The sequence below is a fragment of the Hoplias malabaricus genome, chromosome X2 (assembly GCF_029633855.1).
Source record: "Hoplias malabaricus isolate fHopMal1 chromosome X2, fHopMal1.hap1, whole genome shotgun sequence".
Lineage (NCBI taxonomy): Eukaryota > Metazoa > Chordata > Actinopteri > Characiformes > Erythrinidae > Hoplias > Hoplias malabaricus.
In genome coordinates this window covers 41,857,511-41,870,246 of record NC_089819.1, presented here as the reverse complement: position 1 = coordinate 41,870,246, position 12,736 = coordinate 41,857,511, and the positions used below count along the sequence as shown (strand labels likewise).

Sequence of the window (12,736 nt, the reverse complement as noted above, 5' to 3'; positions counted from 1 at the left end):
TTCCCATCTTCTCAGAATCAAAGCATTAAATTCAGACAAACAGATTTTTTATTGAATAAAATGTTCAGTTTTTACCAAATTGTGAAAACTAGTGTCAGACACTGAAATAAAGCACCGGAACACAGAATCTTTAAACATGACTTTCATACACAACATGTTACAGAACCTTTAAACAAGTCAACAAATCAACAAGAACTTTTAAACAAGATTTATACAAATCTATTATACAGAACAGTTGTGTTCTGTAGTGGAGTAAGTGACCACAGCTTTGTTTAATATCACAAATTTATCAGTTCCAGTATCAATTAATTATTTAATGCACTAACATTGTAAAATACAAAAAAAATAAATAAAAAAAAGTAGCACCTTTATAAGACAATAAGAGCACAACAACGCAAGGCATTGCAGCTGACAGGGGTAATATGTGTATGGTTAGAGGTGGGTGATTTTACAATATTTTATTATCATGATAAGTAATGTGCTTTTCTGAGTATAGGTGAATAGAGTCATATTTAAATAGCACTGGCACCTCCATGTTTTACTACAGAGAGAAAAACTTTATATCCCTTAATACCCCTAAAGAAACATTTTTCTAGGATTCACTGAATTTACATTTATTCCATTTTACCTGTGTAATGTATGTCTATGAAATATGCTTTGTTTGTCTTATGAAACTGTACAAATCTGGGAAAATCTCTGGGAAAATGAATGTAGTGAATCAATTAAAGTCCATTGTGGTACCTTTGTATTAAAGTGATATAATGAGATATGTATGCTGAAAAGGTCATATGAAACTGATACAATGTTGTTGCTATATTGCCACCAGTAGTTGAGTGTAAAGGTTTTTCAGACAGAGCTTTCTTCGCCACGCCGGCTGTGCAGTGTGTCCGAGAGTGTGTCTGAGTCCAGGAGCTCCACCACACTGTAGGGAGCGCAATCCTCCAGCCCGAGTTTACCACAAGCCCAGCCACACACACCCTTCTCTAGGTCAGCTACAGCCTGCCGCCAGGCACCAAAACTCCAGCAGAACTGAGCCAGTACTGCGTAAAATGCCACAAATAAACTCAACACCATCACCAGCAGTGGGTAACTGAGAACCAGCAGAGGGCACACTACCACCTTCAACACAAAGGAGCGCTCTTCGTGGTAAACCAAGAAAATGTTGTACCAAGTCAGAGTGGCGTAGTAGAAGGATGTGATGAAGGCGAGAAGAAAGATGAAGGGCGAGCAGGACAAGCTCCAAAGCAGGATGTGAGGTCCTCGTCCTGGCCTGCAGGAGGTGCTCTGGGGTCCTGGACCATCGCACTCCTTGTCCAGACGTTCCTTAGAACGAGCCATATCCCTCAGCTCTCGGTCTGTCAGCTCCAAACGGATCTCCACTAGCTCACCCTTCCTCTTCCCCCGAGTGATTGTCCCCGTCAGGGTCACAAAACGGCCATCAGGGTCACAAACACCTAGAGACAACAATAACATCAGCTCAATAACAGCACCAAGATTAACACTCAACACCAAAACCTAATGCCATCAACAATATAGGGCTATCATGGGATATATGAGGTTTGTCAGAGTCCTAAACATCTAGAAAAAACCAACAAACCAACACTGCAAAAACACCCAATGCTACCAACACAAACCTCAGAGCTCAAAATCTATACCCACCCAAGGCCACCGAGAACATGTTCATAAAAAAAGCCATTAGTTTCAAAGACATGTATAAACAACACTCAACATCTACAATAGCCACTAACAACATCAGTACAAATATCAGCACCCTATACCCAATGCCATAAACAAAACAAAAAAACAGCCAGGGTCACAAAATCCTACACAAATCCTACAATCCTCTCTGTTCAGTCCAAACACTAACACCAACAAACACCCAACAACAATCCCAAGCTCTATAACAAATTTGCATCTTAGCTTTCAGAGTCAAAGACATCTGCAGAGAATAACAACATCTGTACACCTTTAGTAACATGGAACACTAACATTCAAAACTCAAAATCAGCTATCACAGGGCAGCACAGTGGCACAACAGGTAGTGTCGCTGTCACACAGCTCCAGAGGCCTGACTGCCTGTGAGCATGCCAACACCAGAATCAAACACAAACAAATGCATCCTATGGTCCTGCTGAGGAAATCTGGTCATTATCACTAACACTAACATCAAACACTAACACTCAAAGCATCAGTACTCAAAAACATGCTCAAAAACAACACTACCCAACATCAAAACTAACACTTAACACCAAACACACACCCAAAAGCACTGGGCGCAAGGCAGAGACACACCCTAGACAGGGCACCACACTCTCACGCATTCACCCACATTTATAAACCCTTTTGAGTAGACAATTCATCTAACACTTTGTGTTTTTGGACTGTGGGAGGAAACCGGAGCACCCAGAGGAAACCCACACAGACATGCTCACAGACAGTCAGGCCTCTGGAGCTGTGTGACAGCGACACTACCTGTTGTGCCACTGTGCTGCCCTGTGATAGATCGCTATTTTATTATTTTTCTCACCATTTCCTGTAGAACTGAAGACTCCATCAATATCCTCAGACATTTCATCGGGAGCTGTGACCTCTGAACCCTCACCCTCATCCTGATCTTCTGTCTCAGAGCGATAGATTATCTCTTTTTTCTTTTTCTTCTTTCTTCGTGTCCTGTTTTTCTCCATCTCCTCCGGCTGGCATGGAGCAGGGATCACAACCTCAGGGACAGATTCCACCTCCATTTTAAACACCTGCAAGTATTTAATAAAGACCATAAAACTCAGTAACAGACAACAACCACAAAAAAACAATAGCAAAAACATCTAACAAGCAATTACAGACACTATCAGAAAACAGACTATGACAGACACAAAACCTGACAGAAACATGACAAATATCTTTATTGTCATTGTACAAGATAAATAAATAAATAAATAAAAATCTCTACATTTAACCCATCAGTGGCACGCACGCACGCGCGCGCGCACACGCCTGGAGCGCCATGCAGTCATCCCCAGCGTCCAGGAGGCAGAAGGGATTTAGTTGCATTGTTCACACACTAGATTTAATAGTCACCAATAAACACTAACAGACACTAAAAGACAATAACAAACACTATCAGAAAATAACGGACAATACTGTCAAAAGCTAACAGAATATAATAGACACTACCAGACAACAACAAGACTACAGACACTAGACTCTAACATTAAACAGCAGGCACCAACGGAGTAACAGACAATAACATACTAACAGTCAGTAATCAGACATTAACAGATTTTAACATACATTAACCGGCAATAACAGAAATTAACAGATACTAAAAGTAAATATACGACACAATGATGGCACAACAAATAACAGAAAATAACAGATACTAAAAAACAATAAAGGACAATAAACATCTAGTGTTTCTGTCTGATCTTTAGGATTCAGCTCATTAAATTCAGAATTAGTTTAAAGCAACGGCGTTTTCTAGAGAACCGCAGAACAGGGCGGAGAAATGATCATCATGGGTGAAAAAATATAAGGGTGGAAAAGGATGAAGAAGGGTGGAGAAGAATGCAGAAACATTGGTTGTGCAGATGATGAAAAATGCAAACGTGTTTTTTCACCAGTTTAATCTCCAGTGTAGGTGATTATTCTCAGCATCATACAGGATCGATCCACCTTAAATAGTGTACCAGTCATATTTTTTTGCACTGCGCCTTTTAAGTTGTAAATGAATGCATAATGCCTTTGTCCGTAAGTATTACGCTTTGTCCGTATTTGCACTATTGATAAGGGCTGATCTTATTGATCAGATTCTCACTCACCCAAGCCGAGAGACCGCTGCAGCGTGGATGAGCTCAGCAACGAACCGATTCTTTGAATTTGGCTCATTTAAATAAAACACTTGAATCGATTCTGGTTCAACTCGTTACAGCATTAAATTCTATATTGTAGCTAAATTATTTAAAAGACAGTGTAAGGAATACAGTCAGTTGTATTCTGTATTACCCCTCTTATAAATGGAAACATCTGAATAAAAAAAACCCGAATACGATTCACTAGCAGCCTTGCGGCTGAGCACAGCACAACAACATCATTATTATTGTTGCTTTTTAAGTAATTACTGTAATTATGTATAATAATGAAAATAATAGCATAACATAACTCGGGCGTGCCCTTTTCTGCCTAGTAACCAGCGCGTTCACAAATTGCTTCATAATAAAAGTCTCTCAGTCCAAACGTGATCATCAGTCTATTAATTAATCAAAATCGATCTCAGAAAGTAACCAATAACACATTTTTAGCAATTTTATCTTCATCATCTATAACTGCTTCATCCCGATCAGGATCATGGTAGATCCTGTACTAATTGGGTGTAAACACACTGAATCTGGCACAGGCTCATCACACACTCACTTTACACACTCGCATCCAAGACAAGAATCAGACACAAGCTCTGTGGCAGCTTACTTTAGTGCCACAATAATATTCTTCAGTTTTTTCAGAACATTGCAGAATTCCTAAAATTATATTCACAGCAAACTGTTTATTAAATTGCATATATGAACAGATATGTATTAACCACATGATCATCATCATCATCATCATCATCATCATCATTTTCTTCTCCGCTTCTCCATTTCAGGGTTGCGGTCCACATAATCATCAATAACTTATTAGATGCACACACATCACGGACCAAATCCATTCCATCTTGCTTTAATTCCATATATTTACAAAATGCATTTGAAACAGGAGAGTTATAAGTAATTAAAGTCATTACATCATTTAGTTTATTACTTAATAACATTTAACAGCAGTTTTGATAGATCACTGTTGACCATCTGTCTGTACAGGTTAAAGATAATCTGACACAATAACATCAAAATTAATTAATATGTAACACAGCCATTTAAGGCACTAGTGAAAAATACTGTATATGAATTACACAGAAAATAAAGGCAGTCTGTGGATTTAATTCTTTAAACAGAGATTCATAGTTTAGATTTAAAGTCTTTTAGAATTTCTCTCAGAGCTTTAGTGTTCTCTCCTTCAGGAGCCTCAGGCCAAGCTGAGTGATCTATAATAGAAAATGAGAGAGAACATTAGAGAGAGCACAGGAGTTGGTAATAATGTAACAGAAACTGTTTTATTATTGGTATTATTAGAGCATTTACTGTGCTCACCTGGTATTTCCCAGATTGTGTTATAGAGACTCTGACCAGCATCGACCTTCAGTGTTGCTCCAGAGATAAAGGAGGCAGCTGGAGAGAGCAGGAAACACACAGCTGGAGAAATCTGTTCACACACACACACATACACACACACACACACACACACACACAATAATAATAATATATGATTGTTAATTTACTAATGCCAAATAAAAAATATAATCTAATACATTTAAATAGGTTGAACATACTGTTGTACTGAATTTAATTACATGATAAACACACACCTCTTCTGGAAAACCAAGTCGTTTTGCAGGAATGGACGGAATCGCTTTCTGAAAAATCATCGGTCCAAGCTCTTTATAATTCTCCATTGCAGTTTTAGAGAAGATAGTTCCCTATGAAAACACATACATACACACGAAGTCATGTTGGAGAGAAGGATTACAGATGGCTGGGATATCAGTGAAGAATCATCATCGCCATGTTAAAAGATACCTGCATACTGTAGCTTTGTTTAGATTAGGTTGGGTTTGGTTAATCTTACCGGAGCAACAGTGTTGATCCTGACACCGCTGTTGGCCCACTCAATGGCTAGAGACTTAGTCAGATTGTCCACTGCAGACCTTGCAGCACCGGTGTGACTGAAATTATTATGGGTTTTGATGTTAAAATAAACATACTTTAACAACTTTAAACATAAAAATATAATCTGTAAGGGGTAACAAAGTGTGTAAATTGTGTGTAATGTGTGAGGTGTGTGTACTCACGCCATGCCAGGGAATCCCCTCCACATGTCAGCAATGATGTTAACGATGACACCCCCATTCTCCTGCATCCATGAATTGTACACTACAACATGTATAATCATATTGAAAATATTACAGCGCAAAGTACACAGTTTAAGCAACTTCCAAGTGATTTCTAGTTTAAAAAGTAGTCTGTAATGTGTTGCCAAGGGAGTAACTAGCTGGTTACTAGGTTGTAGTGGGTGGTTGTTCTGGTATTGTAAATGGTTGTTGGGGTATGGCTATACCGTGGTTGCTTGGATGTTGCTAAGTGGTTGCTATTTTATGTTTGTTGGTTGTGAGAATGTTGTAATGGGATGCGCTCTACATCATCCACATTACTAAAGTAAACTAATTTCAGGAGGATAGTGAAGGATTTCGAAGGACTTTTTGTTGTGCATTTTGTGATTTAAGTGTAGTGAAAATTGTCCACTATGTTTTCAGACACTACTGCAAAATGGTGAAACTGCACTATATAGTGCACAGCGTATAGTTCTGGACACAACATAAGTAGTTGCTATTGTGTCCAAAGTGTTGGCTAATTTGGTAGGTGGTTGCTAAGTCCTTGCTATGATATCCCAGGTGGTTGCTAGTGTTGCTAAGTGGTTGCTAGAGTGCTGGTAAGTGTTGATAGATTCCACTGAATTCAATTTATTTATAAAGGTAACTGGTGTTTTCACAAATAATCCTGGGTCTGAGCCCCAAGTGTGTGTCACTGAGGTGAAATTGGCAGAAAAACTCTTTCAGAACAAGAGAAAGAAACATTGACATGAACCAAGACTCAAAAGAGGAACCCTTCTTCCTGTTGTCAACATCAGGGCAAAACAATAAAACAATTAATACATTAATAACAATACAACAGTATGAATGAAGAATTACAGACTTATGATGAGTGTTCTGTAGTCCATTATGTAATTTATGTATGTTAAATATTAAAAAGTATATATATTTTCTAGGTGGTAAAAGTGGTGTTCCAGGTGTTGACTTTAGGCTTTGCAGTGTGCACTAAATCATGACAGTTAACTTAAATTACAGACCTTCTCTGCAGCAGATGAAGGTGCCTGTGAGGTTGGTGTCAATGACAGCTGTCCAGCCTTTAACGCTCATGTTGGACGCTGGACTGCTGAACTGACCACCACCATTATTCACCAAAAAATCTATCCGTCCATATAGTTTCAGAGTGGATGTCACCAGATTCTTCACCTGTCAATCACAATAACAAACCATGCCCACTTTATATCAAAACAAAAAATCAGCTCAGTTTTGTTGTTTGTGTAATTGTGTTGCTGTATGGGAGACCTCGTCTTCATTGCGGATGTTACACTGGATGGGTGTGACCCTGGGTGGAGCAGAGGTTTCTTGGAAACTGAGACTCAGCTCCTCAGCTGCTACCTTCAACCGCTCCAGTTTCCTAGACGCAATGACAACACTACAACCTACACAAACATGCACGCACACAAACACACACAAGTAAACACATGCAGGTTAAAGATAGTGTTGTCCAACCCTAATTACGTATGGATGAGGAACTTGACATAAGGATAAAAAATGCACAACTAAATAATTTAAAACTAATTGAATAAAAAAAATGTTGTCATGAAATGTGCATACTTAGTTAAATGTCTTGAATTGATTTCTACACTTCTGCATTTTATTTCTGTATTTTCACATTTCCACATGTATATACTAAATGAGTGGGCTGTTCCTAACCACATTCTAGAAATAAATGCACCTAGAAAGATGGAAATACAGAAATACATTATCTTACTTAGTGTCATAATAAATATAGAAACTTGGAAATACATTAATGAATGTAAAAAACTGAATTCATTTCAAGATACTAATTATGCACTTTTCATTTTTTCATGATGAACTTTATTTATTATTTATTCACATATTATTTTTTTGTGTATTTATTTATTTGATGTCATTTCTCATCCTTCATATTTATGCCCTTGCCTATATTTCCTGAAATGAAACAATGGCAAATCTAATTGGTTCTCCAGTGACAGTGAACAAAACCTGACACACCATGTCTGTTCCAGATTTTATTACACCCTCTGTAGCCCAAGTCAAGAATTCTTTCGAGACCCTCACTACTGTATTATTGCATTGAACTCTTTTCAATGCTGGATCTATTAGAAAGTTCGTACGCATCACTTCAAACCGCAAATTAGTGCATAATGATTTGAGGCCACGGGCGTGCGACAATAATTAAACATAGCAGGTTTGAACTGGTTGACTAAGCCAGAGTTTAAAAGTTGAGTCCGAGTTTCCAGGGGAAAGTTCACTGTGAGATTTTACACTGTACGAAGTTATTCTCTAAAGAAGAGGCCTCATTTAATACTTTAACATTGTAGCCAACCGTTTATATTACAGTAATTCAGGTTTAATTCAGTTTAACAGAGTGGGTTTCTCTAGTATAACTTTAATGTAGAGAAATGAAGCTGAGACCTAGGTGCAGAAGCTCGGCGCTGATGGCTTTTCCAATCCCGGTTCCGCCACCGGTCACTATCGCCACTTTCCGACTGAATAGATCTGGTCTGAACACACTTCGCACGGACATTTCACCGACCAAGAACCGGTACCGGTCAGATCTGAGAGAGAGAGAGAGAGAGAGAGACAGAGAGAATGAACGCTCCCCTTTTCCTCAGTGCAGTATATAGGTCACGAATTTACAGCTTTACTACACTTTACTGCAGTGTGCGAAAGAGTAGAAGTTCTCCGTTAAATGCTCCAATTTCGCTGAAGCGGAGAAAGGTACAGCAGTGGAGCTTTCTGTTGGAAATGTTTTAGATGAGCTGCTAAAATCTCTCTGATCTAATGACCTGTGTTTGTAGATGTACTTAAAGAAAAGTTCACCAACGTGTAAAAACCGTAAATAAATAATGTTCATATTAAATGTAGTAAGTGTGTTATAAAACTTTATATCTTACACAACTTAAATCAACACAAACGTACAACAGAGTGAGTGTACAACCTCTAAATACTCAGCGGTGTCTAACTCAGGACTGTTTGTGGAGAAACCCTATTTCTGACCTGTTTAGTGCACTACATAGTGAACAAGAAATTGTTTGTGATTGGTCCATTGTGTATACCACGAATACTGACAAAAGTCTCCTATTAACTCACCTTTCATAATAAAAGACTTGATTAAAGGGGACTTACTGGGGTAGGGGTGGGTTCTTTAGATCTGGAGCTACAACATCATCAGTATTTGTGATCCGCCAAAGTCCGTAAATATGGGATAAATAGGGCCATTTTATTATCATTATTATATATATATATTTACTGAGTCTTATGCTACCTATATGCATGCAGGTCCACATTGTCGTGCCTCGTCTGAGTCTCTAAAACCACAATACTGGTACAGCGTTTATGTGAGAGCACAGAGACAGGGGTAAAGTGAGCAAAACACACAAGAAGTGCAGACAGTGATTAAATATGGTAAAGTGGAGAATGGGGAAGAGGTAGAACCAAGAGAAAATGACTACAAACCAGTGTTTGTGTTTCTCTAGCATAATTCTTGGGTACCTCAGGTTTCGACCTAAGGCTTGTATTGTTTGATGCTTATGTATTTACCAAAGACACGGTATGTCTTCTCTAACGTCATTTTATTTGTTAATTAACATGCTTTTTAAATATTGTTCCTATTATCAAACAAACACTTTGTGTGCAACACTGAAGCTATTTCCATTTTCAGGTAAACAAGAAGTTTTTTCCGAAGACTTCATTTAGTGAAAATAAAGATTTTAAGCTTACCATGTAAACAGGATAAATTAAGACTTACTAAGTCATAAATCTAAAAAAACAATCCTGTCAACGAGCAGAGAATGAGTAAGTTCGGAAAGAGAGTTGGGGACTAATTGCATATTCATAATTCAAGCTGTAGAGTTATGTATATTAAGGAATTAGGGTTTTTTTCTTCTTGGAAATAATTCCTAAATATTTCTTTTTGAAATTAGATTAGTTTTTAGATGCTTAATCAAGGGGCAGTTTAAGATTTTTTTTTCTTAGAAAGTTTAACACAGTGGACATTTTTTCATCCATTGTTGTTACTAGAGGGTTTTTAAATTATAGGTTATTCTTAACTGTGTTGAAAATAGTAAAAATCAAATGCAATTGCCATCATAACCCCCCCCCCCAATAAATAAATAAATAAATAAATAAATAAATAAAATACGTAAGAAATGTTTTGATTTAATATTGTATTCAGTTACATACATTAGCAGATTACAGCAGACCCTTTTATTCATATCTAAATGTTTTTATAGACAAACATACACCTAAATATACACATAAAACACTATAAAAATGTGCAAATTTCAACATGAGTGCAAACCACAATCTAGAAACACTTACAATTCCAATCTGTTAAATAAAACAGCATTTGGTTCCATATAAAAATATTAATTGAAATGATAAAAACAAATAAACTAATAAAAAAATGAAAATGAAAGATATTGAAAAGGCAAATGTTAAAAAAAAAATGGGCACTTTAGCTGTTGTACTAAAAAAGCCCTTAAATCAGTACCCTCAGTCAGCTTAACAAACATATCACAGCAGGAAAAAACCCTGCAGACAATTTACACTAACACCTATACACTCATTCATAATTAAACACATCAGAGTGTAGAGCACTTTCCATGCGAGTATAAACATTAAAAAAAAAAACAAACAAAAAAAATTAGATGGATCACCTTCAATATTCTGTCAGTGTTTTTTTTTATGTTCTAACAGACCTCTGAAATCATGTGATCATTCTGTAGTGGATGTCATGTCCAAATAAAGAATTCCAGGTCTAAGCTGGATTCCTCTATGAAAGAAATAAATGTGATTTTTGAAAATCTAATCTACCGTGTCCTGTGACAAATAAACATTTATATGTACAGAATTTATTATTTATATGTACAGTCAAATACGACTGTCCTGAATTACAAAATCTTTAATTAAGTGGAAATATGAATAATGTTACTTGCTAATAAACTAACTCTGCAGTGACGTCATGCAAATGGAAACCTTCAACAATCCCTTCAAACACACACAAGCTTTGTCAGTGTGGGAGTTTGCCAGATTCAGACTGTAGTTTAAAAGTGTTACCTAATATGGGCTTGACATCATTTACAGAATGATAGTATGATTATTAATGAGATTAACAAAATACCATCTCCAGGCTCTGCCCACTAATGTGTTTTTTTTCATAGTTAATGTCACTTCTCCCTTCTGCTAAACAACAGTTAGCAATAGCTAACTGGCTAGCTAAGACACTGGCTCTGTGTGCCAGCTATCATTTGATATGTGTACCAAAGGAAAAAAAAAACTGCTTTTCATTTATGATTTGGATTCCTCCTTCTTTATACTTAAGTCCCACCTTCCTGACTGGACAGCACAAGAAGATCCCATATGATATAGCACATTGAACAAAGTTGAAAATGAAAAAAAACAAAAACAAAACAGAAGCCTTGGTGAACCTCCCATAATGTGTGCATGTTTAATGTATACTATGCATTTGTATGTATTCTGTGTGAGTGTGTATTACTGTGTTATAAAGTGTAAGTACACAAAGTGGATTAATGGTATGTAGTGTGTAGCTGTGAGTTTAGGGGGGAAATCAAAATATTTTGGGTTTGAACAGTAAATGAAAATGTGAAAATGTAAATTTAAAGCTTATTAATATCACTTAAGCATTTAGACTAAAACAAATAAGATATTCTTTGCCAAGATATTCACTTCCATGTTTTCAGGTTTAAAGTTAAAATGTAGTTTTGACTGACATATTATAAGTCTGTTCTTCTGTTAAATTTTCCTGATAAAAACATGATAAAAGTTTTACAATGGTGATGGATTAGGTCTGTGGGAGTAAGTTGGCATATGTATGTCATTGGTTGTTAATCATGGTTATAAGTTTGTAGCAGTTGGTGGTGGTAGTGTATATTAGTGACTGTAGGTCAGTGGTTGGCATGTGAAAGTTAGTGTTTGGTGGTCAGTGACAAGGTTCAAGGTTGTAAACCAGTAGCTGAAGGTTAGTAGTTGTAGTTCAGGCTCAACTTCAGTGGTTTGTGGTTGGCAATTGTAGGTTGGAGGTTATAAGTCAAAGGTCTGTGGATTGTGGTCTCCCGGTGTTTACTGCCTCTCGTGTGAGTGATTTTAGTGAGCTTTCCCAGCATGCTGTTCAGTTCAGTAGCTGTTCTCGTGGCCAGCAAGGATGTACAGGTTACTGTGAGCACTTGGGTTCTCCGTTGGACGACTTTCTAAAACCACAACCCTGATGAACACGAACACACACACACACAAATTTATTACAGAATATCAGAGTAATTGAGTTGATGCAGATTTTTTAGAAAATAAAACAGTAGGAACCCAAATCTTAGACAGACTACAAATTACAGGATATACACTACAGTCAGATTATAAAGTATGAAACAAAAACAGAGTACAATCAGACATTGGGATTAGGGATTGGCAAACAAAGAAACGTGTAAATAAGTGTGTTGTGTGTAAATTGACTAATTGTATATGTATGACTGTGTGTCTGTGTGTTACCTGTCTGAACCCAGTAATCTGAATATCCTGCTGTTGTCAGTAATCTCCTGTGTTACCTGTAACATGTATACAAAACAGTGCAATATTAATCTATAATACATTACAGCATGTTTAAAACAAAATCAGCTACAGTCATTAGTCATAATCCAGGGCTGATAGTGGAAAAAAATCCTGAGCCTGAACTGTTTCCCATAACCGGGAGGTGGGCAGGGGTGAGGGTGCAATGTATGAGACACACTT

General features: G+C 37.2%; 3 protein-coding genes across 8 annotated transcripts in view; all 3 read right to left on the bottom strand.

The window, feature by feature from the left end:
• Positions 1–99: 99 nt before the first annotated feature.
• Positions 100–3,901, bottom strand: LOC136677330 (transmembrane protein 169-like). The gene is made up of 3 exons (XM_066654849.1): positions 3,816–3,901; positions 2,528–2,750; positions 100–1,454 (listed from the first exon to the last, which is right to left on the bottom strand). Exons 2-3 carry the CDS (start codon positions 2,739–2,741, stop codon positions 847–849), a joined length of 822 nt encoding a protein of 273 aa, XP_066510946.1. The 5' UTR covers positions 2,742–2,750; positions 3,816–3,901; the 3' UTR covers positions 100–846.
• A 640-nt stretch (positions 3,902–4,541) lies between these two features.
• On the bottom strand, positions 4,542–9,000 carry LOC136677255 (peroxisomal trans-2-enoyl-CoA reductase-like). Of its 3 annotated transcripts, none has more exons than XM_066654742.1 (9): positions 8,934–9,000; positions 8,408–8,550; positions 7,253–7,389; positions 6,991–7,156; positions 5,936–6,017; positions 5,713–5,809; positions 5,453–5,563; positions 5,178–5,289; positions 4,542–5,071 (listed from the first exon to the last, which is right to left on the bottom strand). In XM_066654742.1, the coding sequence occupies exons 2-9, from the start codon at positions 8,517–8,519 to the stop codon at positions 4,986–4,988; spliced, it is 903 nt and encodes a 300-aa protein (XP_066510839.1). In that variant the 5' UTR covers positions 8,520–8,550; positions 8,934–9,000; the 3' UTR covers positions 4,542–4,985. The 3 variants fall into 3 exon arrangements, with proteins under 3 accessions (XP_066510839.1, XP_066510841.1, XP_066510840.1); XM_066654744.1 differs by having other exon boundaries at positions 8,915–8,957; XM_066654743.1 differs by having other exon boundaries at positions 8,890–8,953.
• A 1,142-nt stretch (positions 9,001–10,142) lies between these two features.
• LOC136676295 (mitogen-activated protein kinase kinase kinase kinase 3-like) overlaps positions 10,143–12,736 on the bottom strand; it is a 30,829-nt gene continuing 28,235 nt past the window's right edge. For all 4 annotated transcript variants that reach the window (XM_066653178.1, XM_066653181.1, XM_066653179.1 and 1 more), the window contains 2 exons: positions 12,497–12,552; positions 10,143–12,218 (listed from right to left, as the gene is read on the bottom strand). In XM_066653178.1, the coding sequence (XP_066509275.1) occupies positions 12,131–12,218; positions 12,497–12,552 (144 nt within the window). In that variant the 3' untranslated portion in view covers positions 10,143–12,130. The remainder of the gene's footprint in view (positions 12,219–12,496; positions 12,553–12,736) is intronic.

What these genes read in the sequence shown, in the direction of transcription:
- LOC136677330 (XM_066654849.1), bottom strand. Translation starts at nt 2,741, where the DNA reads ATGGAGGTGGAATCTGTCCCTGAGGTTGTGATCCCTGCTCCATGCCAG. An exon ending in CTTCAGTTCTACAGGAAATG is followed by an intron (nt 1,455 to 2,527) that starts GTGAGAAAAATA and finishes TGTTGTCTCTAG; the next exon opens with GTGTTTGTGACCCTGATGGC.
- LOC136677255 (XM_066654742.1), bottom strand. Translation starts at nt 8,519, where the DNA reads ATGTCCGTGCGAAGTGTGTTCAGACCAGATCTATTCAGTCGGAAAGTG. An exon ending in AGGGGATTCCCTGGCATGGC is followed by an intron (nt 5,810 to 5,935) that starts GTGAGTACACAC and finishes TAATAATTTCAG; the next exon opens with TCACACCGGTGCTGCAAGGT. An exon ending in CACAATCTGGGAAATACCAG is followed by an intron (nt 5,072 to 5,177) that starts GTGAGCACAGTA and finishes TTTCTATTATAG; the next exon opens with ATCACTCAGCTTGGCCTGAG.